Source organism: Ictidomys tridecemlineatus, chromosome 10 (genome assembly GCF_052094955.1).
Source record: "Ictidomys tridecemlineatus isolate mIctTri1 chromosome 10, mIctTri1.hap1, whole genome shotgun sequence".
NCBI classification, from domain to species: Eukaryota; Metazoa; Chordata; class Mammalia; order Rodentia; family Sciuridae; genus Ictidomys; species Ictidomys tridecemlineatus.
This window is the reverse complement of record NC_135486.1, coordinates 77,523,104-77,549,693: the sequence shown is the minus strand read 5'-3', so window position 1 is coordinate 77,549,693 and position 26,590 is coordinate 77,523,104. Positions and strand designations below refer to the sequence as shown.

The following is a 26,590-nucleotide window of genomic DNA, read 5'->3' as shown; positions in this document are numbered from 1 at the left end:
CCTTGTTATAGTCTTCTGGAAAGTATAGTAAACTTACATTGATTTCAAACTTTCTCTTTTAAGATGGGTAGCAACTAACATCTGCTTCTCATCAAAGAGGATAATGTTTTCTAGTCTTTTCCAGCTTCTACTGACTACCATCAATCCTTGACTGATGCTCATCATTCCCATCTCTACTACTGTTTTTATATCACTTTCTGATCTTTATGTCAGATCCTCCTCTACCTCCCTTTTATCAGGACATCTGTTATTACATTTATGGATCACTATATAATCCAGAATAATATCCTCAGTTTAAAATCTTTAATTTTTATCTATAAAACCCCTTCTGCCATACAAGGTAATATCCACATTTCCAAAGATTAGGTCCTGGATATTTCTGAAGGCTTTACTCAGTCTATCACAGCATAGTTCATCTTAGAAAGATCAGATGTGTACATAAATCAGAGTACTGAACAAGTACAGTTAAGTTAACCAATCAAGTTAGCACTATTGAATGCTGCTAGCCATTGGACACAAATTCAACATATTGTGTTTTTTTTTTTTTTTGTTTTGTTTTATTTTGGATGACATTCATCAATCCACATTGTATCTTTTTGCCAATAGTGAAAATTCTGGTAAAAAGTTTATATCCATAGTAGCTGACAAAAAGTATAAAAGTGATGATGCTAAAGATAAAGGTGCTGAGTGAGTTTGTCAGGACAGTCATAACAAAGTATGATAGATGTGATGACTGAACAGAAATTTATTTTCTAGAATTCTAGAGGCTGAAGTCCAAGATCAACATGTCAACGGGGTTAAATTTGACTGACATCCTCTCTCCTTGGCTTATAGGTGGCCATTTTCTCCTCATTTTATAAGAATATCAGTCATATTGGATTAGGACTCCTACCTAAATAACCTCATTTTAACCTGTCTCTTTTGAAGACTCTATCCACAGTCACTTCTGAAATACTACGAGTTAGGCCTTCAACAAATGAATTTGAGGGACAGAGGACAACTTGAAGAGTAGCATACTTGATTTTAAAATTCTTGAAACACCTTTAGTAAATTGGTTAAGGAAACCTAACATAAATATCAGCAATCCAATGGGGGTAAGGAGAAGTGCCTTACTTGATGTTATAGACAAGGGTACCAAAAATATCACTGACCAAAGATATTTGATAAGAACAGACCAAAAACTCAACAAAGAGGCAAATAAAACTATCAGTAGAAACTTATTATCACTTTGGAAGTTTTTTTTTAAAATGTTAACATGTAGACTTGTGGTGTAACTAAGTAGTAGTACATGCTTAGTATGAATGAAGCCCTAGTTCAAACACCAGCACCACCAAAACAAACAAACAAACAAACATTAAGGCCAGTACATGAAATTGGAAATACATATCCATAGGGACTAAACTGCAATAACTACATATAGCAATGGTTCTCAACTGTGGTCTAAAGACTCCTGGAGTCCCCAAATAGTTCTCAACTTTTCCAACTATCTGTGTGAAGCCAAACTTTCTTTACCTAGTTCAACCAAAACAATAAATCACAACAAAATGAATACAGAAACACATCTGAGAATCTAGTTTTCTTCTAATAACAAAAGATATGTGCAGAAATTATAAAACAATGCTTCACAAAAATCTTTGGTTTTGATAAGTTATTTTTCATTAAAACGTTAACTGTATTAACTTATAATGCATTTATCTTATTGTTAAATGAGCTAGCAAATTTTTCTGTTAATTTTTGATAGGTATTGAACTGTCTACCCACATAATCCAAAGTCCTTTCAGATGCTCAAAAATGTAACATGTAAAAGGATCCTAAGAAAAATACATTTGAGAACCCAGAATATTGATACGGTTAATTAGTTCTTTCAATCTAGGAGCCTTGCCCCTAGCTTGCTACACAGTGCCCATAAATGACTAGGTTTGCCTACATAAAACTAAATGGTCCCCTAAGAGTTGCACCTACTTCAAGACCTCATTATGTAAGGTATTTACTCACCCATACAAAAATAGAGGATGGGCATTCCTATATATAGGAGAATGCAGTTACAATTAGAAGGCACTGTGGTACAGAAGAGAAAACCAGTAAGTCATTTTTAAGTTAAGATGCCCAGCTTTTGATTTCGAAAGGCATCCTAGCTATGTACAACTTTATGCAAATCTTTTATTTTTCTGGGTGTCAGTGTTATGAACCATAAAAAAATTAAAGGCTAAATAAAATGATCTAATATTGCCAGCTGCAGTAATACCAGCAACTCTGAAGGTTGAGGCAGAAGGATGTCAAGTTCAAGGACAATCTAAGAAATCTACTGAAACTCTTCCCCAACATAAAAAAAAAAACAAACGAGCTGGGAACATAGCTCAATGGTCAAGTGTCCCTGGGTTCAATCCCTAACATCGCAGAAACAAACAAAATAAACAAAAAAGACCTAATTTCTTTATGGTTCTAAATTCCAAATTTGTGAAAAACTCAAAATGGAAAAGGAAATCAAAATGGATAGTAATAATCATTCTACAGAGCAAAGATTAATTGTGATAAAGTTAAAAAGTGGGTAATTTGGAAAATTTTTAATAGACAAATTTACTATTAATATTACTGTCTATATTTTAGATTAGAAAGCAAATTTTTAACTAAAAGCATACCTTCTTGCATGCAAGGCAAGACAGAAATAAATTTCTCATAAAACCCTGAGAGTCAAAAAAAATTTCTTTCACTACAATGAGTTCATTCAAGTAACAACTGAAGAACAATAATTTGGAGTAGCAAGGAAATAATCTTTCTACTTCTCCAATGAAGAATAATATGCCCAGGGCTGGGATGTAGCTCATGAGAGAGTGCTTGCCTGGTATACACAAGACCCAGGAATCAAATCCTAGCACCTCAAAAGAATATACTGTCTTCCTCCAAAAGCTTATTTCTAACTGAATTAAACCGATTAGATTTAAATTATGTTTAAGAGTCCCAAGTATTTCAAAATAAGTTACAAATGAAATACTTCATTTCTTCCCTTTGAACTTTTTCCCATGACTCTCAGTAAATCAACTGATAGGAGCTATATTTTTAAATCTATTGAAAACCTCTCCAGTTATAAGAATTAAAATAGCTTCCACATTATGAGAAATAAATTTGTTTTTTAAGCTTTTTAAAATTTTTTTTAAAATTATACATGGACGCAGTATCTTTATTTTGTTTATTTTTATGTGGTGCCAAGGATGGAACCCAGTGCCCCACATGTGCGAGGCAAGCACTTTACCACTGAGCCACAATCCCAGCCCCAAATTTGGTAAGCTTTAATAGTCTCAGCAAAATACAGAGAACACGTATAATTAAAGGGAGAAAATAATTTTATGTTTTGTTACTTAAAAACATGTACAGGCAGTCCTTACTTGGCAGTTCTGATAGACATGAATTTTAGTCAACCACATTTTAGTTAAATAACACCAATTCCCTAAAAACATAGTTCAAATTTCAGTTAACACAAGAATTGTAATTCCATAAAGTACAAACATTGCTAGTAGTTATTCAGCACACAAATCACCACATAAATATCAGATGAGCATTGTGACTAGTGACCAATCATGTCACTATTTTGAAGTTCATTTAGTGAAATTATACCTTTATTATTTGGTTCATCAAATAATGCAAAGTATGTAATTCCTCCAATGATAAACCACTGTGTGACATCTTACAAAAAGAAGAACTGGCCAACAAAGATGAAATTGCAGCAAAAACATGAAAAGTAATAATGCTACAAAGTGAAATTCAAAAAGAGAATGTAAATGGCTTGTAAAAGTAGTTGAATGTAAGAATGTTGACATTGTTGCCACTTGAGACACTCTATAAATACTGAGGAACATTGTGAAGGTGAACATGACATAAACGAACAAAGCAGTTGAGATAAAAAGGTGATGCTGTTACAGATGAAGTGATATTTCATATTAATGAAACTCTCGGGGATACTTCACAATATTGAAAAACCAAAGGACAAAATATTGAGAGCTGACCGACATTTCGAAAGTAGTACAACCATTCACAAGGCACAGAAAAGATGTTTGCTTCATAACAAAACTATACAATTAGAAGGTAGCATGCCTGGTCACTTTTTATAATCTCCAACAACCACGTAAACCAACAACTGCTGGTACACTGAATATACAGTGATTCTCTGGTTATAATCAATGTACAAGTTATTAACTGCCATTCGTGCCGCCCACCTGTAATTCCACAGTTTGGGAGTTGAGATAGAAGGATCACAAGTTCAAACCAGCCTCAGCAACTTAGCAAAACCCTAGGCAACTCAGCTGAGACCCTGTCTCTAAATAAAATATTAAAAGCGCTGGAGATGTAGCTCAGTGGTTAAACATCCATGGGTTCAATCTCTGGTGACCAAAAAAACAAAAAACAAAAACCAAAAACATTAGGTTCTACTATAAATTTCCCCAAGTATCTTTCTCAGAAGGATTTATTTTAATACAGTAAAATATTTACTATAAACCAATCATTTGCCAGTGGTCATCCTAAAGACCCAGGATGGACCACTTTATAATAATAGATTCTGTCCTATATAGAGTATTATTTTAGCAAAATTCCAATCTATATCCATTTTGTTCTAAAATCCACAAAGGAAATAAAATATCACAAAACCTGAAAACAATATAGAAGCTGCTTAAAAAATTAAACAAAGAATTACTTATGAACTAGCAATTCCACTTCTGAGTATATACTCAAAGGAATTAAAAGCAGAGTTTTCAAGATACTTGTACCCAGGTTCATAATTGCATTATTCACAATAGTCAAAAAGTAGAAAGAATTCAAGTGTCCATGGATATATAAACAAATGAACAAAATGTGATATATATATATATATATGTGTTATATATATCATGATATATTGAGAGAGAGAGAGAGATTGGAATGTTATTCATCTTTAAAAAAGAAGGAAATTTTGATACACACTGCAACATGGATAATGAACCTTGAGGCCATTATGCTAAGTGAAAACAAGCATGTCGTAAGTATTCTATGATTCTACTTACGTGAGGTACCTAGAGTAGTCAAATTCATAGAGATGGAAAGTATAACTGTGTTTGTCAAGGGTTGTTGGCATCCAGGTACAGAGTTTTAGTTGAGGAAATAAAAAATAGTTCTGGAGATGGATGGTGGTGATGGCTGCACAACAATGTATATGCACTTAATGCCACTGAACTGTAACACTTAAAAATGGTGAAAATGATAAATTTTATGTTCTGTATATTTTAGCTATAATAATAAAGGGGAAAAAGGAAAAAACAGAAAAAAAATCTTTTTAAGACATATGAAACAAAAATAATTCCCTACCACCAGACACTACATCTTAAATGATAAGAGAGGAATAAAGGCCACCAAAACTTTGAGCTATAAAATAATTTCCAATAGTTAAAAGGACTTAAATCATATATTTTCCAATAATAAATGGTATCTATGGTTAAATATAATTATTTTCCTAATGTTAAATCTCTTTGAAACTGATTTCTTAAAAGCATAAAAATAAGAACAAAGCATTATGGGGTTTTAAGACATACCTAAAAGGAAAATGCATGACACCAACAACACAAAGGTAGGAGAGAAACAGAATGAAAAACTGTTGCAAGGTCTTAAACAGACTATTTCAAGAGTCTACCTTCATTTGGTAAGTTAAAGATATTTATCAGGAAGACTAAATGGAAGCAGAAACAAACAAGGTAAGGGGATCTTAATGATAAAGGGATCAGTTCAGAGGATATAACAAGTCTAGGGATGTTATCTAATAAAATCATATATATAGATAACAAGAAATGATAAAAATCAAAGAGAAACACCCCAATCCAAAATTTCAGTTGCCAATGTCATCTTATTTTCCTCAATAATTAATAGAACAAGTAGAAGCAATAAAGATATAGAAGAACTGAACAACATTCAACCAACTGACCTAAAGAGTTTTAAGAGACAATACACACAATTATATCAAAATATGCATTGTTTTCAAATGCATACAAAACACCAAAATAGACCATATTCTTTGGTACAGAACAATTCTTAGTAAATTGATAGGATAAAATCATATAAAGTATTATTCACAATAGCCAAGATATGGAATCAATGTAAGTGTTCATAAATGGATGAATGAATTTTAAAAAGGGGGGGGGGACTAGAGAATATCATGCTAAGTGAAATAAACCAATCTCAAAAGCCAAATGTTTTCTCTGATAAGTGGATGCAGGGGGATACGGAAGAATTAAGGAACTCTGGTTTGTGCAGAGGGGAGGGAGGAGAGGGTTTGGCTGCCAGTATGGGAAGGATGGAGAAATAGACATTATAAACCTATATCCATGTATGATTATACTACTGGAGTGACTCTGCACCATGTATAGCCAGAGGAATGAGCAGTTGTGCTCCATTTGTGTACAATATATCAAAATACATTATACTGTAAAAATAAATAAATAGGGTGTGTGTGTGTATGTGTGTGGGCATGTGTGCGTGAACATACTATATATGCGCACATTCGATAAGTGTTGAATACTATTCATCCTTAAAAACAAGAAATATGTTTTCTTCTCTCAAAGAAGAAGGAAATCTTGCCAGGCGCAGTGGCACATGCCTATAATCCCAGCAACTCTGGAGGCTGAGGCATAGGAAGATCTCAAATTCAAAGCCAGCCTCAGTAGATAAGTGAGGCACTTAGCATCTCAGCAAGACCCTATCTCTAAATAAAATGGTGGAGGAATGCAGGCTGAGGATTGGCTCAGTGGTTAAGTGCTAAATAAATAAATAAAGAGAAGGAGGAAATCTTGAGCTCTGCAACAATGGATAAACCTTAAAGGATATTATGATACACAAAATAGGCGAGGCACAGAAAGATAAATACTGAATAAGTTTACTTTTTGAGATATGAAATTTTAAAATGTCAAGCTCGCAGAAGTAGAATGAGGGGTAAAAAAAAAACAGAAACTTGATCAAAGGGTATAAAGCTTCAGTTACGCAGAATGAATAAATTTTGGAGATGTAATCCACACCATGGTGACTATAGTCAAAAATATGGTATTGTTGACAGGTGCAGTGGTACACGCCTTATAATCCCAGCAGCTGGGGAGGCTAGGCAGGAGGATCTTTAGTTCAAAGCCAGCCTACACAGCCTCAGCAACAGTGAGGTGGCACTAAGCAACTCAGTGAGACCCTGTATCTAAATAAAATACAAAATAAGGCTGAGGATGTGACTCAGTGTTTGAGTGTCCCTTAGTTCAATCCGCTGTACCAAAAATATTACAATATTGTTTACTTGAAATTTGCTAGGACAGGGCAGTAGATCTTAAACACCCTCACCATACCAAAAAATGGAAAACTATGTGAGGTGATGAATATGTTAATTAACTTGATAGTGGTAATAATTATGTAACATATATATATATCAAATATGTATGTATATCCAAACATTATATTGCACACGCTACTACACCTTAATAAAGTTGGCCAAAAAAAACCTAATTATCTACTGAAAAATGTTAAAAAATACAAAGCATAATTTTCTGATTACATGGATTTAAATTAGAAACCAACAGCAGAAATATCCTTGCAAAATCCCTACATATCTGGAAACTAAATAACACCTTTCCAAATAGCCCCTGTGACAGAAAGAAATAAAAAAGCAGAATTAATCCCAAGGTAAATAAATGAAATAAAAAAGATCAGAATGAGGGGGCTGGGGATATAGCTCAGTTGGTAGAGTGCTTGCCTTGCATGCACAAGGCAGTCAGTTCAATCCCCAGCGCCAACAACAACAAAAAAAAATCAGAATGAAAATCAATGGTATAGAAAAAACAATACAGAAAATTAATAAAACCAAAGCTGTTCTTTAGAACAAAGAAATTAGTAAACCATTCATATTAACAACTTAAAAAAAGACATTGATTACTAATATCAAGAATGAGTAATAGTACATCACTACTGATTCTACAGATATTAAAAGGATAGAGGATTGTTCAAAATAGCTTTAGATCCAACAAATTAAGTAAAATGGCTAAATTCCTGGAAAGATGGAAAGCTTACTCAAGAAGAAGCAGATAGCTAGAAAATGTATGTACTAAAAATACATTTTCTGAATCTATTAAAGAAATTAAATTTATAATAGTTTAAAAACCTTCCCACTGAGAAAACTATAGGTCTACATGGAATACTTCCCAACACAGCCTGTAAAACCAGCATTATGCTAATACCAAACCATCACAAAATAAACAAAACTAGAACAAATAATCCTCAAGAGCACAGAAGCAAAAACTCCTAACAAATTTCTAACAAATTAAATTAAGCCTAACAATCTGTGAAATTGGTAATACATTATAGTCAGCCAGGCTTTACCCCAGAAAAAAAACAACAGTTTAACATTAAAATTAACAAAATGAAAAACAAAACCAATGTGATTCACCATATTAACAGACCTTTTAGAAGTATGGTCATTTCAATAGATGCCCAAAAAGCATTTGACAAAATCCATTATCTATTATGATAAGAACATTATCTGTTCCTAATAAGAGAAACCTATGACATTTTAGTAGTTTCTTATAAACAGATACCTACTATATGAACTACCTATTCAGAAATATTTACTCAAGGAAAAAAAAAAACACTTGACCATACAGAGCTCTATATACAAATGTTCACAGAAGTTTTATTTGTAAAAACCAAAATATGAAAATAAACCAGATTTCAAATAACATGTAAATATGGAAAATGTGCAACAGAAACCACTGAGCAATAAAAAGAAGCAAAATCTTTTTATACACTACATGGATGAATTTCAAAGTAACTATGTATGTGAAAAAAGCTTTTGCAAAAATGGGGGGGTGGTGGTACATATTATATGATTCTGTTTATATAAAATTCTACAAAATGTAAACTAATCTATATTGACAGAAAGTCTGAGGACAGGGTAAAGGGAGGGAAGGAGGGAAGAATTACAAAAGAACACCTGTTTATTATCTTAATTGTGTTGATGGTCTCATGGACATCTGTGTATGTCAAAATAGATCAAAAACTATAAAATTTAATTGTGCAAAATTTATTTTACTTCTAGCTATTTGAAGAGTGGGAACAGTTGCACAACAATGTAAATGTACTTGTTGCCACTGAAGTGCACATTTAAAAATGAGTTAAATGCCAAGCATGGTGGCACATGCCTATAATTCCAGCTACTTGGGAGGCTGAGGCAAGAGGATCACAAGTTCAGCCTGGACAACTCAGCAAGACCTTGTCTCAAAATAAAGAGTTGGGGATGTAGTTCAGTGGCACTTGCCAATCATGTGCAAGGTCCTGGGTTCAATCCTCAGTACCAGGAAAACAAAACAAAAAAGATTTAATTGGTCATTTTAATGTTTATTTTAGTACAATTTTTTAAAGGCCTCGTAAAAACAGTAAGTTATTGAATTTAAAACTGATGCTAAATTCGATAATGATTACAGTCAGTAATAAGACAAAGAATTCATATTTCCAGTCTGTCTACCATATTCACCACGTTTTGTCTGTAATGAACTACAATTTACAACAGTAGTTCCATAGTAGAACTGAAAAGACTCCTGTCACTTAGTGATGTCTTAACATCCTAACATAATGCATAAATCATGTGTTCTATGGTGATATTAAAGTAAACATATCTATTGTGCTGCCAGTCATCTAAGAGGACAGCATATATAATTATGTACATATTATACTTGATGGTGATATGTAACAACTATGTTATTAGTTTGTATATTTACTATACTCTTTATCAGTATGCTAGAGTGTATTACTTTATTTAAAAAAAAATTAATTCATAACAGTATGCCATACCCAGCAACAGCCTCATACAACTTGTGTTTGCTGCTCTTGATGGCATCAAGAAGCTACGTCAACCGATTGATTCAGACCACCTAGGTGTATAAAGGTATACTCTACAATGTTCACAGAATAAATCACCTACTGACAGATTTCTTGTAATACATAACTGTCATTAAGCAATGTACAGTGGTACTTCTTAGATATAAGTTGTCATTTGATGAAATGTAAATATAAATGTGTTTACAAACTGTTACCTGTGAGATATGATTGATGGAAGACTCCATTCTCCGAAGCTGAGAGGCCTGGATGTCCAATAATTGGAGTACATTGTTGGCCAATGCATTTATTTGATAAGCAACACTAGCTAGAGATTGAGTTGTATATGCTTTGGTCTCTTCTAAAGCTTTTCTCTTGTCTGTAGCCTGAAACAAGAACAAAAACAATCAATATTTACTTAGATTAATATTCATTATGCATTTATTCTATAGAAAGACAAAATTTTAATTTTTAAAAGCCTAATTCAATCAAAAAATTACTGCACCAATATTATTATAGTCTCAGGATACTGAATTAAGCTGAATGACAGAAAACTAATTTTTTTAAATACTGACCTTGTAATCTAAATTCACTTTCTAGCTTTTGTCACTTTTTTTGTGATTCCTTAGGATATTCTGTACGATCATGCTGTCTTTAAATAAAAACAATTTTATTTATTATTCTCAATCTATATATCTTCAGTTTCTTTTTATTGCTCTACTACATTGACTGGGGACTTTAATATAATATTGAATAAAAGTAGCTGCTCCCAACAGAGGAAACACATTGTCTTTTACCATTAAAACACAGAATAAAGGTTTTCCACAGATGCTCTTTTTGAGAATATGGAAGTAAGTCTTGGTTATTTTCACTATTATAGAGTTTCATCTGCCTATTTTTTACTTTTCAGTGTACAGGTTATATACATCATTTTCTCTCAGAAAACAATGCCTGCTTTAAACTAAAGTCTGTTGTTCCTTTCCTCTCAGGCATAAAGTTACATTTTATTTCTCCACTTCCTTTACTATATGATCATGTAAATAAGTAGCACTAATGAAATGTCAGTGGAAATGATGTCACATCAAGGCCTGATCATAAAAACCTCCCATGCATGTTCCACAGCAATAAAGTAAAATGTTTGTATCAAAACAATAAAGTTGTGTTTAGCAGAAACCAAGATTTACAATGCCTCTATTTTTAAATTTGAAGTAATTAAAATTAGATAAAATTTTAAAATTTATTTTCTCAGTCTTGCCATACTTTAACTGCTAAATAGCCACATGTAGACTGAAATTAACTTATTGGGAGATACAGTTCTAGTCACAGTTAATTTCCTCTAAGAACTATGATTTGAAAGTTAAATCTACACACAAATTACCATTGCCAACTTATTTTGATTTTGTAAGTTTAGTATCCAAGAACTGGTCTTCCTCCCCTAGATATTTTCACTACATAAATACCAAACGTTAGTATCTTCCAAAGGTCACACAAAACTGATTATAACATAGGAGACAAGGGCTGGGGATATAGCTCAGTTGCTCGCATGTACAAGGCCCGGGGTTCAATCCCCAGCACCAGGCATATCAATGTTCATAGCAGTACAATTCACAACAGCTTAATTGTGGAACCAACCTAGATGCCCTTCAATAGATGAATGGATAAGAAAAATGTGACATATATACACAATGGAATATTACTCAGCAATAAAAGAGAATAAAATCATGGTATTTGCAGATAAACGGATGGAGTTAGAAAAGATAATGCTAAATGAAGTTAGCCAATCCCAAAAAAACAAATGCCGAATGTTGTTTTTTTTTTTTTTAATGTAAGGAAGCTGATTCATAGTGGGATAGGAAGAAGGAGCATGGGAGGAATAGACAAACTGTAGATAGGGCAGAGGGATTGGAGGGAGAGGGAGGGGGCATAGGGTAATTAATGATGGTGGAATGTGATGATCATTATTATCCAAAGTACTGGTATAAAGACACTAATTGGTGTAAATATACTATGTATATACAACCAGAGATATGAAAAGTTGTGCTCTATATATGTAATATGAATTGTAACGCATTCTGTTATCATATAAAAATAAAAATAAATAAAATAATAATTTTAAAAATCATCTTTAAAAGAAAAGTTAGTTGTTTTAAATAGTTAACCTTAAAAAAAATAAACAAGTAACCAAAGCTAAACCTGAAATACCTTAGATAATTAACTTTCTGAACATCTCATCTCATACATATAAACTTACTCTCTTCTTTTTCCTCTGTGAGAATTAAGTTACTAAATGAAAATCTGAGCTGGAGTAGAGCATCTTCTAAAGTAAAATTTACTTTTCTAAGTCATTTTCTCACCGCAGAAGGTGACACACGGGCAAAGTAATCTCTTCTTTTTCACTACCTGAAATAGAAATTACTAGCTATAATCAATCTCTCTCTCTCTCTCTCTCACCTACACATTTAATTGCCTTTCTTCTCACTTTCTCATCCTTCACCTATTATTAAAGGAAAAATCTTTAAAAACCTTCCTCCTTCTCTTTATTATATGTAAATGCCTGATCCCTCAAAGAAAAAGAGAACATCCTTGTCATGACTATCCCTAAAAGTCAATTTAGGGAGAGGGATGAGGCTCAGTGTTGGGGTGTTTGCCTGACATGCATGAGTCCCTGGGTTTGATCCCCAACACAGTAAAAAAAAAAAAAAAGGTGGGGAGAGAGAAAGTAACAAAATTTAAATGAAAACAAATGCTATATACTTTTCAATTTTTTCTTATTTCTGATTTTGAATGCATTAATTGTTGATATAATAGAAATAAGAGAAAAAAAACAAATGAAAATGGAAATATTTATCATGGTCCTATCACTCAAATATATCAGCTAAAATTTTCTTCAAGTCATTCCACTACATGTATGTATGCATGCATGTAAAAAATATACCATAATTATATATCTTGCTTTTTTCATTTAACAATATACCATAAACCTTTCCCCACATAATATTCTTCCCTAGCATCTTTTTCAAAAAGTAATTTTCAATGACATCATGATTTATGATGGTAACCAGCAAGTGCCTACACTCATTTTAGTTCCTCTTTTAACCAAATTTTTCATTAGATGATTTTGGGGAGTGGAGGCGGGGGGGGTGGGGTAGGGAACGTTGCTAGTCATTGAACTCAGGAGCACTTGACCACTGAGCCATATCCCCAGCCCTATTGTATATTTTATTTAGAGAAATGGTCTCAGTGAATTGTTTAGCACTTCACTTTTGCTGAGATTGGCTTTGAACTCTCAATCCTCCTGCCTAAGCCTTCCAAACCAGTAGGATTACAGGTGTAAACCCACTAGCTCTCATTTGATTTTTAACTAAATAATCAATGGTTTGGGCACAGTTAAAAATAAGTTCAAGTACAACTGCCTCTAAATTACCAAACAAGAGATAGCAATATTTCAAGATGTAGGACTTGAGAAGGAAATATATACAATTAATTATAAATATCTCCTAGTATAAATGATAACCCTATATGCTGTCCTTTAACTTCAGTAAACATCCTAGTTTTATGAATTCACATTTTACTTGGTTTTATAATGTTTGTAAAGGTTTATATCTAAAAGCCATTAAAATTTTAGTTTTTTGATTTTTAATGAACCCAGAATTCCTTTTAAACTCCACTTTAATACAGATATTTTTTTTATATTACAGAAAATACCAATAGTCATTTTGTTCTAGCTCTTATCTTAAATCTTACTTTTTGAAATATAAGAACTGTCAATTTATTAAAAATACTTACTGATTTATAAGTTTAACAAAACTAACCATTTTCTTTCAACATGTTACCACTGTTTTTTAGCTGCATAATTTAAGTTTCAAGCATAACTACTAGATAACTTTAAGAATATCATTTCTAAGTTAGAGTCCTATTGTACTAAAAGATGTCATATGTAAAAAAACAAAATCTTTATATATAGACACATATACTATAGTACTGGCCTGCATAATAACATTTTGGAGTAACAGTATAACTTAAAATCTTCTCTTTCATTCTTACTTTGAATCCTTCCTTAAACGTTTACCTAGGGTACCAGAATATATTTTGCTTTCTTTGGAAACAATAATTTCTGTCCTAACCACAAACTATCTAAATGATCTGCTTAGGTAATAAAACAGTATATATTTAAAATTTAAAAGAAAAAAAAAGTTTCTGCCATCTTGTTTCCACGTCTTTAACTTACTATTTTTTCTAAAAATGTCATGTCTGTCATATTTTATCATCGATTCCAAACCTACACTCCAGTTTCTCCAAATTCCAAAAGACTATATCTGTTTTATTTAATTCTGTATGATCCAAGAGCCAAATATTGTTCACTGCTGTTAATAATCTGCCTATTTCATCTCCTTAAATATAGAACATCCTCAAACCCACCTGTCCCACCCCTCCTTTCAAAACACAGAAATTATTTTAGAAATATAGCCAGGTGTCTTGCAGGATTTATCTGATGTTTCCTAATGGTTAGGTTCAGATTAAACATAGTGGCCAGAATACAGTAATACTATAAACTCCCACTACAGGTGATACAGCTTTTAAAATGACAGTATTTTTTTAACATTTATTTTTTAGTTATAAGTGGACACACTACCTTTATTTTATTTGTATGTGGTGCTAAGGATCAAACCCAGTGCTTCACGCATGCTAGGTGAGCACTCTACCTCTGAGCCACAACCCCAGCCCAACACTTATTTTTATTATTCTCTGCCAAGCTGCCAACACCAATTCTGCACATTCTGATGCTTGTACTTTCTTGAATTTGCCAGAAGATGTAAAACAAAGCAAAACAAAAACAAAAATAAAAATCTAAGACAAAAACTAGAACTCTATTTTTCTTCAAATGGTCTTTAAATGTTTATTGGTAGAGGTTCCAAAAATCCAGCTGAGCCACCAATTAAACAAGCAAATTTGCACAAACACAAAGCATGGCAACTATTTCATAACTACTGCCTCACCAAAAAGCTTATTTATGGCTATCATTAATTATAAAATACATCCCAATTTCAGAGCTATTAAGTAAAGAGAAGGAAATTCTTAGAATTGATGAAATACAGTATATAAGAAACACACTTCTTGGCCTAACAGACTTTTTTAAAAGTATATTAATACAAATAAGAAAAATTAAAATTTCGAGTATTAGTATCTGCAAGAGGAAGACTTTTAAACACTATAAATTACAGAAAAACATCTACTTTGCTAAAGACCAATATAAGGCCTTGATTGGTTTCAGACCTGAAAAACCTCCCAGGAAAAATTCCTGGTCAATTTTGTGGGGAAGGATCAGAAGAATATACAGGCCAAGTGCTGGGACACTACTGACAACAAACCTGTTCAGCACAAATCATAGGGGTTACAGTATACATAAATTCAAATGCTCAAGTACCACTGAAAGAATCTAAATTTTCTCCAACAGAATTCTCATTCTAATAAAATGAAAATAAAAAGAAATCCTATCAGGTAATGGCAAATATTCAACCAAAACAATAAATTTTTTGCATACAATTCATGTTGAAACCTTATGTTGTAAACTTTAACACAACACATTGCCATCCCCTCCCACTTAAGCAACAGCCAACTAACTGCCTAGCAGCTCTTTCATTCACAGCAGCATCTAAAGGAAGTCTCTGTTGCCTGCTGTGTCTGATGGACAGGAATGGGAGTTGAGGCACACTCTTTTCTGTTTTGGAAACTAACAAAAAATAATTAACTGCTAGTACATTTATTATATAAAATTTCAAACTCAACTATAATGTAGGTATAGTTTTAAAACCTTCACAGTTAGTTTATATCCTCAGGGCATTTCCAATAAGTAGATAAACTTGGCTCTGAAATTTTAAGTTTTTCCAGAACTACAGCCTAAGTCAAATAACACTTTCCCCAAACTAATTTGTCTATCATCCTGTATCATACAGACTTATATTTCAAAAACAGGCTTAAGGCACAATCCAGAAAAATCCAGTTCTAGAAAGAACAACTACATTTAAACACATAGTTTAATACATATTTAAGTATTAGTGACCAAATGTATCTCATAATTAGTACAAGAGACTTGCTTTCCTTTCATTTACTCCTTACATGTTAACTAATTATCTTGCACCATTTTATTTCTTCTGAAAAGGAATTAAACTGCAAGAGCCATGATAACCAATAATATATCTTGGGCAAATACATTCACATAATACTGGGGAGTGCAAGAAAACAATATGTTTCACACATTTTTTAAATATGCATTGGTTTTCCACTTCTAAGAATTTATCCCAAAAGAAATAAAGACCAAAGTATGTTCAAACCACTTTTGTTTATAACAACAACAACAAAAAAAAAAAACTAGAACCAATCTAAATGGCTAATAACCAGGATTTTTAAAATGCATATATTAGAATACCATGCAGAGGGGCTGGGGATGTGGCTCAAGCCATAGCACACTCGCCTGGCATGCATGTGGCCCGGACTCGATCCTCAGCACCACATACAAAACAAAGATGTTGTATCCACCGATAACTAAAAAATAAATATTAAAATTCTCTCTCTCTCTCTCTCTCTCTCTCTCTTAAAAAAAAAAAAAAAAAAGAATACCATGCAGACAATAAAAATTATAGAGATCATCCTTACTGGACTTTTATTGCTTCCCCAACTATTCTTATAATCGTAAGGTTAAAATACTATAATAAATTCTTTTTTAAAACACAATACATATTTTTAGTTGTAGATGAACACAATACCTTTATTTATTTAAAGGACTCTACCACTGAGCTACAATCCTAGCCCCTAATAAACTCTTTATTCCATAAGTTACAGTGGTTCTGCTTCCCAGTTTGAATACTGAGTTGATACATCTTCCTTGTTGTAGCACAGTAAGTAGGTCAAACTTGGTGAGTGGAATCCCATATTGCTAGTAAGCACATGCAAAACCTCCATACCCATAATCATCACATCTTTTTTTATAAACTCACTATGCAAAGAGAGAAGTGGCTGAGAAATAGCTGAAATCCAGAGATACCATTTTGTCTAACTGATCATCAAGATGCTCCTCTTGTGAGGAGACATTCACTAAAGGAAAAAACTGAATATTACTCTGCACCCATTCAGAATATATTTCCACATATTTAATCCCTATAATTCTATCCATACTCCTACCAAGTCATGAATCACAGTAGACCCACATCTTTAACCTTTTCTCTTATAGATAAAATAAATAACTAGAGTGAACTAATGAAATCTTCACTGACTGGGAGAATTTCCCTTCACCATTGTCCTTTAGTCACCCCTGAGAATGACTATGATGCTATAAATGTCTAAGCCATGCCTAAATTTTTTCTTCCTCGGTCAACTGGAACTCTTCATGAGCCACAGGTGTGACATTAAGTGAAAAATCAAATTAACAAGAGTATGAACCAAATAAAGTGTATAGATTTTAATAATAAAAGCAGTCTATAAAATTATTATGTACTTGCTGAGTGCAGTGGCACAAGCCTCTAAATGTCACATGCCAGTGATTTGAGAGGCTGAGGCAAGAGAATCTCAAGTTCAAGTACAGACCCAACAATTTAGCAAGATCCTTTGTCCAAAAAAAAGGAAGGACCGGGGATGGCGCTTAGTGACAGAATGCCTTTGGGTTCAATATCCAGGAGTATACACACAAAAAACCACTATGTACTTGATTTTTTAAAAAATACGTATATATGCATACAAACAAAAAGTCTAAAAGGAAATACTTATTGGTTAGCAGTTATTTCTGGGTGATAAGAAATGGTAATTTTATTGTTCATTATATTTTTCTGCATCCAATTATTCACAATAATTATTACTTCAAGAATCGGAAAAATTTTATTTTTACTAAGAATTTTTGATTACATGGGGAACTTTCTTGATCTCTCTTCAACAGAAAAAGAACTCCAAAACAGGTATTTTTGTACACAGTATAATCTTTTGTTTGGTATGATTAGTATCTATACAAACTAATACACTAAATAACAAAAGCAGATACATTGGCATGTTCATTTCAATTTCAAGTAACTTGTGGGGTTTTTTTGTTTATTGAGATATTTATTAGTTGTAGGTAGACACAATATCTTATTTCATTTTTATGTGGTGCCAAGGTTTGAATACCAGTGCCTCACATGTGCCAGGCAAGCGCCCTACCACAGAGCCACAGCATCAGCCCCTTGTGTTATTACAATCTTTTTCTTTTTGTGGCATTTCCAAATGTTCAACAATTACATGTAACATTTTTACTGTAACCATCTTATAGACACCAAAAGACTAATAAGGCAAATAATATACTTTACTACCACCCCACCAAGGCTAAGGAGGCAAATGTAAAGAACTTGACTCCTTTGACACTAACATGAAAAATTAACCAATCCAGAAACAATTCCACTTTGGATTTTTCTTTTATTAAGAAATTATAGGGCTGGGGATGTGGCTCAAGCGGTAGCGCGCTCACCTGGCATGCGTGCTGCCCGGGTTCGATCCTCAGCACCACATACCAACAAAGATGTTGTGTCCGCTGAGAACTAAAAAATAAATATTAAAAATTCTCTCTATCTCTCTCTCTCCTCTCTCACTCTCTCTTAAAAAAAAAAAGAAATTATAAATGTTCCTTGCTGTTTAAGCCTAATTGTATTTTACTGCTTACAGTCAATGCATCCTAAATGATTTGACTTTTATAAAGATGGGGATGAGAGGAGATTAACTTTCAGAAAAAGATCCTGGCTGAACTTGAAAGTAACAATTGATAGTTATACCCCTAGTCACACAGGCAAAAGATCTCTTAGGGTAATTTAGTAATTAGTAATAGTTTCCAAATTATTGAAGCTATCTTCTAAAATACTATGCTAAATTTATAGCTAAGTGACACACAATCTTAATTACCTAAGAAATCATTTTAGTTTGCTGTTTCCATAAGGCAAATTATATTTTAATATGCATTACTAAGCTCTGATGACCATTAACAAGACTGGGTGGTTGAAATAACAATATTTTTTCTCACAGTTCTGGAGGCTGGGCCCCAAGTCCACAATCAAGGTTCCATCAGTGTTCTGTTTCTGGTAAGGGATCTCTCCCTGGCTTGCAATCAGCCAACTTCTCAATGTATCTTCACATAGCAAAAGAGATCAATCTCTGGTGTCTATTCCTCTTTTATAAAGATACCAGGTCTAGGACTCCACACTTATGTCCTCATTCAATCTTAATTACCTCCTTAAAGGCCTTATCTTCTATAAAGTCACATAAGGAGTCAGGGCTTCAACTCATGAATAGGAGGGGGAAAGACATCCATAGCATAATCCTTCTCTTCAAACAGGAAATGTTGCCATCTTACAAATATCCAAAATTGCTAGGCACAATGGTGCAGGTCTATAATCTCAGCTACTCTGAAGGCTGAGAGTAAAGGATCACAAGCTGGGAAACTTAGCGAGACCCTGTCTCAAAAATTAAAGAAAGACAGGGACATAGCTCAGAGGTAGAGCACCCCTGGGCCAACCTCCAATACTACAGAAAGAAGAAAAAAAGAAAAAAGTACACACTTGATAAACTTTTAACAGCTATGTATTATTTGGTTTTCCAAGCATTCTCATAAACCAAACTTATCTTGGTTTCACAAATGAAGGCACTAAATACAGCACTGAGAAAACTAATTTTTTCCTAAGATTCCCTAACTAATAAATGAAGGAGCTAGAACTAGAATGCAGGTCTGAATCATAGTCCAAATATCTTTACACAAATCTTATTATGCATTTGAGTATGAAACTTTGCCTCAGCTAATGTTCTAGAAGAACAGCAGAATTAGCTTGGAGGCAAAGAAAGGCAAGGGCAAGAATTAGAAGACATGGTTCCTACCAGAATGAATGAACATGCTTGGAGATGAAAATGAACATCAGAATGGAGATGAGTGAGTCTAAGTAGTAAGCAGGTTCATGGGAAATACAAAGCAAGGCTAGAGAAATCCTGCTCTTGAAAGCATAAGAAATTTGGACTTCATCCTGAAGTTAATAAGGAAACACTGAAACAAATTCAGGAAGAAAAGACAGGACTAGTTTTAAGCTTTAGAAACATTTACTTCAGCTACACTTTTGTAAACTGGACTGGGTAAGTGAAAAGAGGATACAAAAATGGAAGTAGGGATTCTGTTGCAGAAGTACTCTGTGCCAGGCATAAGAAAGATATCTTTATTTTAAATATTCCACTTAGCTTAATAATGAGAATAAAGAAAATATGGAAAGTTTAAAGTGAAAGACTGTTTCCAAAGACCACAATGCCTCTAGGATCTGTAATTCTAAGAGTGAATGAAGTGTAATTCAAATGTAGCAGAGTGAACCAGTAAAATACTGCCTTTAAGATAAGCCACTCCAAATCATTAACTAGTTTATGTACCACATGAATTTCAATTCACCAGAAGGGTAAAGGGAGGAGAATGAGGAAGTTGACTTGCTCAGGATTGCTGAAAATGTCTTTTTTTTTTCTTCTTAATTCTTGTTGTTCTATATTTTTTGTAGCTTTATTTTATTTATTTATTTGTGGTGCTAAGGATCGAACCCAGGGCCTTGCACATGCTAGGCGAGCACTCTACCACTGAGCCACCACCCCAGCCTCTGAAAATGTCTTTGATCCATGAAACAATTGGTGTTCTATACAGGAGAGTAGAAGAAACAAACATTTAACATTGTTCTAAATCATCCTCACTAAAATACTAAATTGACACCTTTGATCCAAACCAAAATTAATGGTACTTTGCTAGAAAATTACTTAAGATATCTTTTTACAAAATATTAGATAGGGTATTAGTTAACATGGTCACACCACCATGGTGCACACCAGTAATCCCAGCAACTCAGGAAGATGAGGCAGTAAGTTCAAAGCCAAAATCATCAATTTAGCAAGGCCTTAAGGAACTTATTAGCAAGACCCTTAAAACTCGGGAGGCTACAGCAGAAGGATTTTGAGTTCAAAGCCAGCCTCAGCAAAAGCTACGCAACTCAATGAAACCCTGTATATAAATTTAAAAAGATACAAAATAGGGCTGGGGATGTGGTTCAGTGGTCCAATGCACCCAAATTCAATCCCCAGTAAAAAAGGAAGGGGGGGTTTGCTGGGAATGTGGCTCAGTGATTAAGCACCACTGGGTTCAATCCTTGGTACAAAAACTAAGGTTACAATCAGAAAGATTATAAATGAGCAATTACAGAAGATGTTAAAGACCACTTTAATAGAGAAAAATGGAAACAATGAAATGAAACCAAGCAGACTTCCTAAAAATGAAAGACACAATCAATCAAATTAAAAACTCAACTGAAGGCATCACTAACAGATTAGATTGTATGGAAAATAGAATCTTAACCCTTAAAGAGGGACTGAAGACAGGCTATATGATCTTGAGTACACAGAAGGCAATAAAGGAAAAAAAATTATACAACATGACCAGAATATACAAGAACTCTGGGGTAACTTTAAAAAAACCAAACTTGAGAAACACTGGGATGGAAGAGAACATGAAGATACAAACTAAAGCACAAAGAACATTTTCAATGAGTTAAATGTCTCCCATTTCAAAAATAAGATAGACATCCACATACAGGAAGGTTATAGACTGCAAACAAGACCTAGTCAAATAAGCAGCTCACAAAAATATATCATAATCAAAATGCCTAACATAGAAAATAAGGAAATAATCCTAAAAGACACAAAAGAGAAATACCAGGTCATACTTAAAGGCAAACCAATAAGGCTCATTTCTTTTTTTTTTTCTTAGCTCAGACCCTAAAATCAAGGACATCCTGGAATGAGATATTCTAAGCCCAAAAAAAAAAAAAAAAAACCTACCAGTGAAGGTTACTATACCCAGCAAAGCTCAGTATCAAATTAGAGAAGGAAATAAAAACTTTCCAAGGGTCTGGGGATATAGCTCAGTTGGTAGAGTGCTTGCCTAGGTTAAGCCCTGGGTTCAACCCCCAGCACCACAAAAAAAAAAAAAAAAACCTTTCTAAATAAAGAATAAGCTAAAAGAATTCATAAGCACCAAGTCAGCAATACAAAGAATACTCCAAGATAAACTTCACATAAAGAAACTAAAAAACAATTCTGAAAGCTCAAAAACATAAGAAGTTCAGCAGAATAATCCCCTAAATGAGAATTAAGACAGAATAAAATATAGCAAAACCATACACACACACACACACACACACACACACAAATGGTAACAAACCACAATCACATACATATATTAACACTGAATGTTAATCTCTACTCCCTAATTAAAAAATACAGATTAGCAGATCAAAAAACAAGACTGAACTATATGCTGTTTATAAGAGACTCACAGGCAAAGACTCACAGGCTGAAGGTAAAAGGATAGCAAACAAAATTCCATGTATGTGGTTCAAGAAAAGCAGATTTTTTATATGCCAACGCAGATTTTAAGCAAAAATTAATCAGAAGAGGAAAACAAAAAAGGCCACTACATCCTAAGGAACACTTCAACAAGAAGATAGAACAATAGTAAATATTTATGTTCCAAAAGTCAAAGCACCAAATTACATGGGAAAAATACTCTATGACATTAAATACCACATAGACACCAACACAATAATACTGTGAGGTTTTAATACACCCTTATCACCAACAGACAAGTCATCAAAACATAAAATCAAAGATATCTCCAACCTGTTTTCTCTGATGTAAGGAGGCTGACTCAGTTGGGTAGGGAGGGGAAACATGGAAGGAATAGATGAATTCTAGATGGGGTGGAGGGGTGGGAGGGCAAGAGAGGGGGCACGGGATTAGCAAGGATGGTGGAATGTGATGGACATCATTATCCAAAGTACATGTATGAAGACACGAATTGGTGTCAACATACTTTTTTTACAACCAGAGATATGAAAAGTTGTGCTGTATATGTGTAATAAGAATTGTAATGCATTCCACTGTCATTGATTTTTTTAAAAAAATCAATAAAAAAATATTTACAAAAAAGATATCTCCAACCTAAACAACACTGTAAATTAAATGGACCTAATAGACATCTACAGAATATTCCACCCCAAAACAGCTGAATTTAACTTCTTCTTAACTGGGCATGGATATTGTTCCAAAATAGATCATATTATAAGCCACAAAGCAAATCTTAAACAAATACCACAAAAGTGATATAATTCCATCAGATCATAACAGCATGAGCTAGAAATCAACAGCAAGAAAAACAGAAAACTCACGGAGATTGAACAATACTCTTTTTTTATTTTTATTTTTTTAGTTGTAGGTGGACACAATGCCTTTATTTTTATTTATTTACTTATTTTTATATGGTCCTGAGGATTGAATCCAGTGCCTCACCCAGGCTAGGTGAGCAATCTACCACTGAGCCACAATACTAGCTCCCCCTAATTCTGTCTCAAAGAATAAATCAAAGAATAAATGGGACTAGAAATCAAGAAATTCTTAGAAACGAATGAGAACAGAAAAAAAAATATCAAAATTTCTAGGATAGTACGGCAGCAGCTCAAGAGTAAAATTAGAGATCCCAAATAAATAAACTTATGTTCTACCTCAAGGATTTAGAAAAAGGACAAACGAACCCCAAATGGAAATGGAAATGAATCCTGCTATGTGAAATCAGCCAAACTCAGAAACTGAAAGGTCAAATGTTTTCTCTCACATGCAGAAACTAGAGTAAAACAAACAAAACAGGGAGGGAAGGATAGGATAATATAAAGAACCAATCAAATATAAATTAATAGATGAACAAAAGGAAGTCAAGTAGAGGAAAGAGAATTTGAGAGTGGGAGGGAGGAAAATAGGGAAAAGGATGATCACGAACAAATCTATTTCTATGCATGTATGTATTTGCTGGGATGAACCCAACTAATATGTGTTAACAATGAAGCTCTAAAAAATAATAAGTATTTGGTCCGACCATTGATTCTGCCTATTTCCTCACTTAAACCAATTTACAATACAGTTTCAAAGAATCAGTCTTGGCTACCTCTAACCTAGTGATTCATTAATCATTTTCCAAATCAAGACAAAAATTCATGAAACTATCTAGCTACTTTTATCCTAATCTCTTGATCTGTTCTATAAAAATTAGAAGAACCAATCAGAACTCATCACAGCTAAACTAAAGAAAAACTATTGGTACTGACCCTTACCAAGTCCTCCTTAAAGCAGCTTTTCTGCCCATTCTAAAAGATCTCTGCTCCGGATTTTATGTAGATAAGGTCTAGAGAACCTGGGGCTGACCTATGTCAATGGTATCAACAGTGGGGATCTGCCCTGCAAGGAGAATGCAGTCCTGGCCCTGGCCCAGAGAGAAAATTCAGCTGCAGTATAAAAGGCACTTGCCCACTATGACCAGCTGATGGGCCAGAAGGTGCAGCTGCCCACAGAGACCCTCCAGGAGCTGCTGGAAATGCACAGGGCCAGTGAAAGAGAGGCCATAGAAATCCTCACAAAGAACTGGTTCCAGGATGAGGACCAAAGTTTCCAGAAGGAATTACAGACCCTACTAGATGCAAAGCAGAAAGACATTTGTAAACAGAATGAAGAAGCCTCTTCAGATTGCTCAGCTTTCTTCAGGATATTTCTGGTCCTCTGAAAGAAACAGTGAAGCAAGGGCTTTATTCTAAACCAAGAGGCCATGATGTCTACCTTCAGAAGACTGAGAAGCTGAAGACAAAGTTCCATCAGCAGCCCAGGAAAGGAACACAAGCTGAGGAAGCTCTGCAAAAGAATTTAAAGTCCAAAGAGTCTGAGTAACTCTGTTCTACAGACAGTCCTGGCTCTCACAGCCAAGGAAAACGAGATGAAAGAGGCATGTGCAATAACAGAGGCTGCCAAGGCTGAAGCAGAAAGTGTGGAGGTGATTCGTAGACATGCAGCAAATGATGAAAGAGAAGGAGAGACTCCATCAGCAGCAAATAAGACTATAGAGATAGAAAGAGCAAACTGTTTGGCACAGCAACAGTTGGAGCAGGAACATCATCTGCAGGAAGAAGCCAAAAAGCTCAGGTTGATCCATCAAGCTGAAATGTCAAGGTTTCAAGATCAGATCCAGCATATCCATGGAACAATGTCTGAGCCACAAGCTGCTTGATGTATCATACTCTAAAGTGCATCAAAGCTTCCTTTTCTTATTTCTTTTCACCAAAGACACAAAGGAACAAGAAACTAAAGAACTTGGGACAATCAACATTTAAATAATCCCAAAGCCGGGCTGGGGATGTGACTCAAGTGGTAGCACGCTGGCCTGGCATGCGTGCGGCCCAGGTTCGATCCTCAGCATCACATACAAACAAGTTGTGTCCGCCGAAAACTGAAAAATAAATATTAAAAAAAAAAAAACTTCTCTCTCTTTCACTCTCTTTAAAAAAATAAATAATAAAATAATCCCAAAGCTTTCTGCCTACTCTTCCAATTAGTCTCTAGATATTGCAAGTCACTCAGGTGTCTAGGTATTACAAGTTACCACATGGGCTCAGTCAAATGGAACGGTACCCTGTTCAGTATCAATACTACTTATGGTCATGTGCTGGATGCCATCACAGGGAGGCACCAATGGTAACATGGAACAATCCACAGTTCTTACCTACTGGGTAGGAGACTGTTACACTATGGACAATGGTGCAAATCATCAGCACTCTCAGTTGACCTTCTGCATAGAGAAATTCCAAGTTCAAAGGAAACAATGTTAACATAAATGGAGATCTTTAGAGGATGAAAGGAAATACTATTATGGAAATTGTATCATAGGCTTAAGGACTAAACAAAAAGCCTTTTCATTAATCCTCACTAATTCATAACTTATAATAGGTAACAACTTACATGTGACTTAATATTTTTGCATTACATATTTATAATCCTTTAGAGCTTGTAAATAGGAATCATAAGTAATAATGTATAATGAGCCCAAGTTGTGATGGTGCTCATAGAGTGAGTTTGGAAGGGTTCCTTCCTTTTCTATTTCATGCAATACTTTGAGAATACTTCTTGGCTTTAATTTTTCTTTGAAGGTCTCGTAGAACTCGGCTGAGAATCTGTTAGGTCCTGGGCTTTCTTAATTGGTTGGCTTTTGATGGTATTTTCTATTTCATTACTTAAAATTGATCTGTTTAAATCATGTATGACCTCCTCATTCAGTTTGGGTAGGTCATATGTCACTACAAATTTGTCAATATCTTTGATATTTTCTATTTTACTGGAGTATAAATTTTCAAAATACTTTCTAATTATCTTCTGTATTTCAGATGTGTCATTGTGATATTTCCTTTTTCATCACATATTTTAGTAATTTGAATTTTTCTCTCTTTTTCTCTTTGTTAGCATGGCTAAGGTTTATCTATTTTATTTATTTTTTCAAAGAACCAACCTTTGGTTTGGTCAATTTTTTCAGTTGCTTCCTTTGTTTCAATTTTATTGATTTCAGCTCTGATTTTAATTATTTCTTGTTTATACTGTTTTGGGTGTTGATTTGTTCTTTTTCTAGGACTTTGAGATGAGACATTAAGTAATTTATTTGTTGACTTTTTATAATTTTAATGAATGAGCTCAATGCAATAAACTTTCCTCTTAGTAAAAACAAAATATATATATATATATAAGAACCAGCCTGGCATGGTAGCACATTCTTGTAATCCCAGAGACTTGGGAGGCTGAGGCTCTCAGCAACTTGGCAAGACCCTGCCTCAAAATAAAA

General features: G+C 33.9%; 1 protein-coding gene across 15 annotated transcripts in view; it reads right to left on the bottom strand.

Annotated features, from left to right (window-relative positions):
* The window catches only part of Abi1 (abl interactor 1), a 103,139-nt gene that overhangs the window by 56,739 nt on the left and 19,810 nt on the right, over window positions 1-26,590 (bottom strand). For all 15 annotated transcript variants that reach the window (XM_021722988.3, XM_021722989.3, XM_021722987.3 and 12 more), the window contains exon 2: window positions 10,080-10,247. In XM_021722988.3, the coding sequence (XP_021578663.1) occupies window positions 10,080-10,247 (168 nt within the window). The remainder of the gene's footprint in view (window positions 1-10,079; window positions 10,248-26,590) is intronic.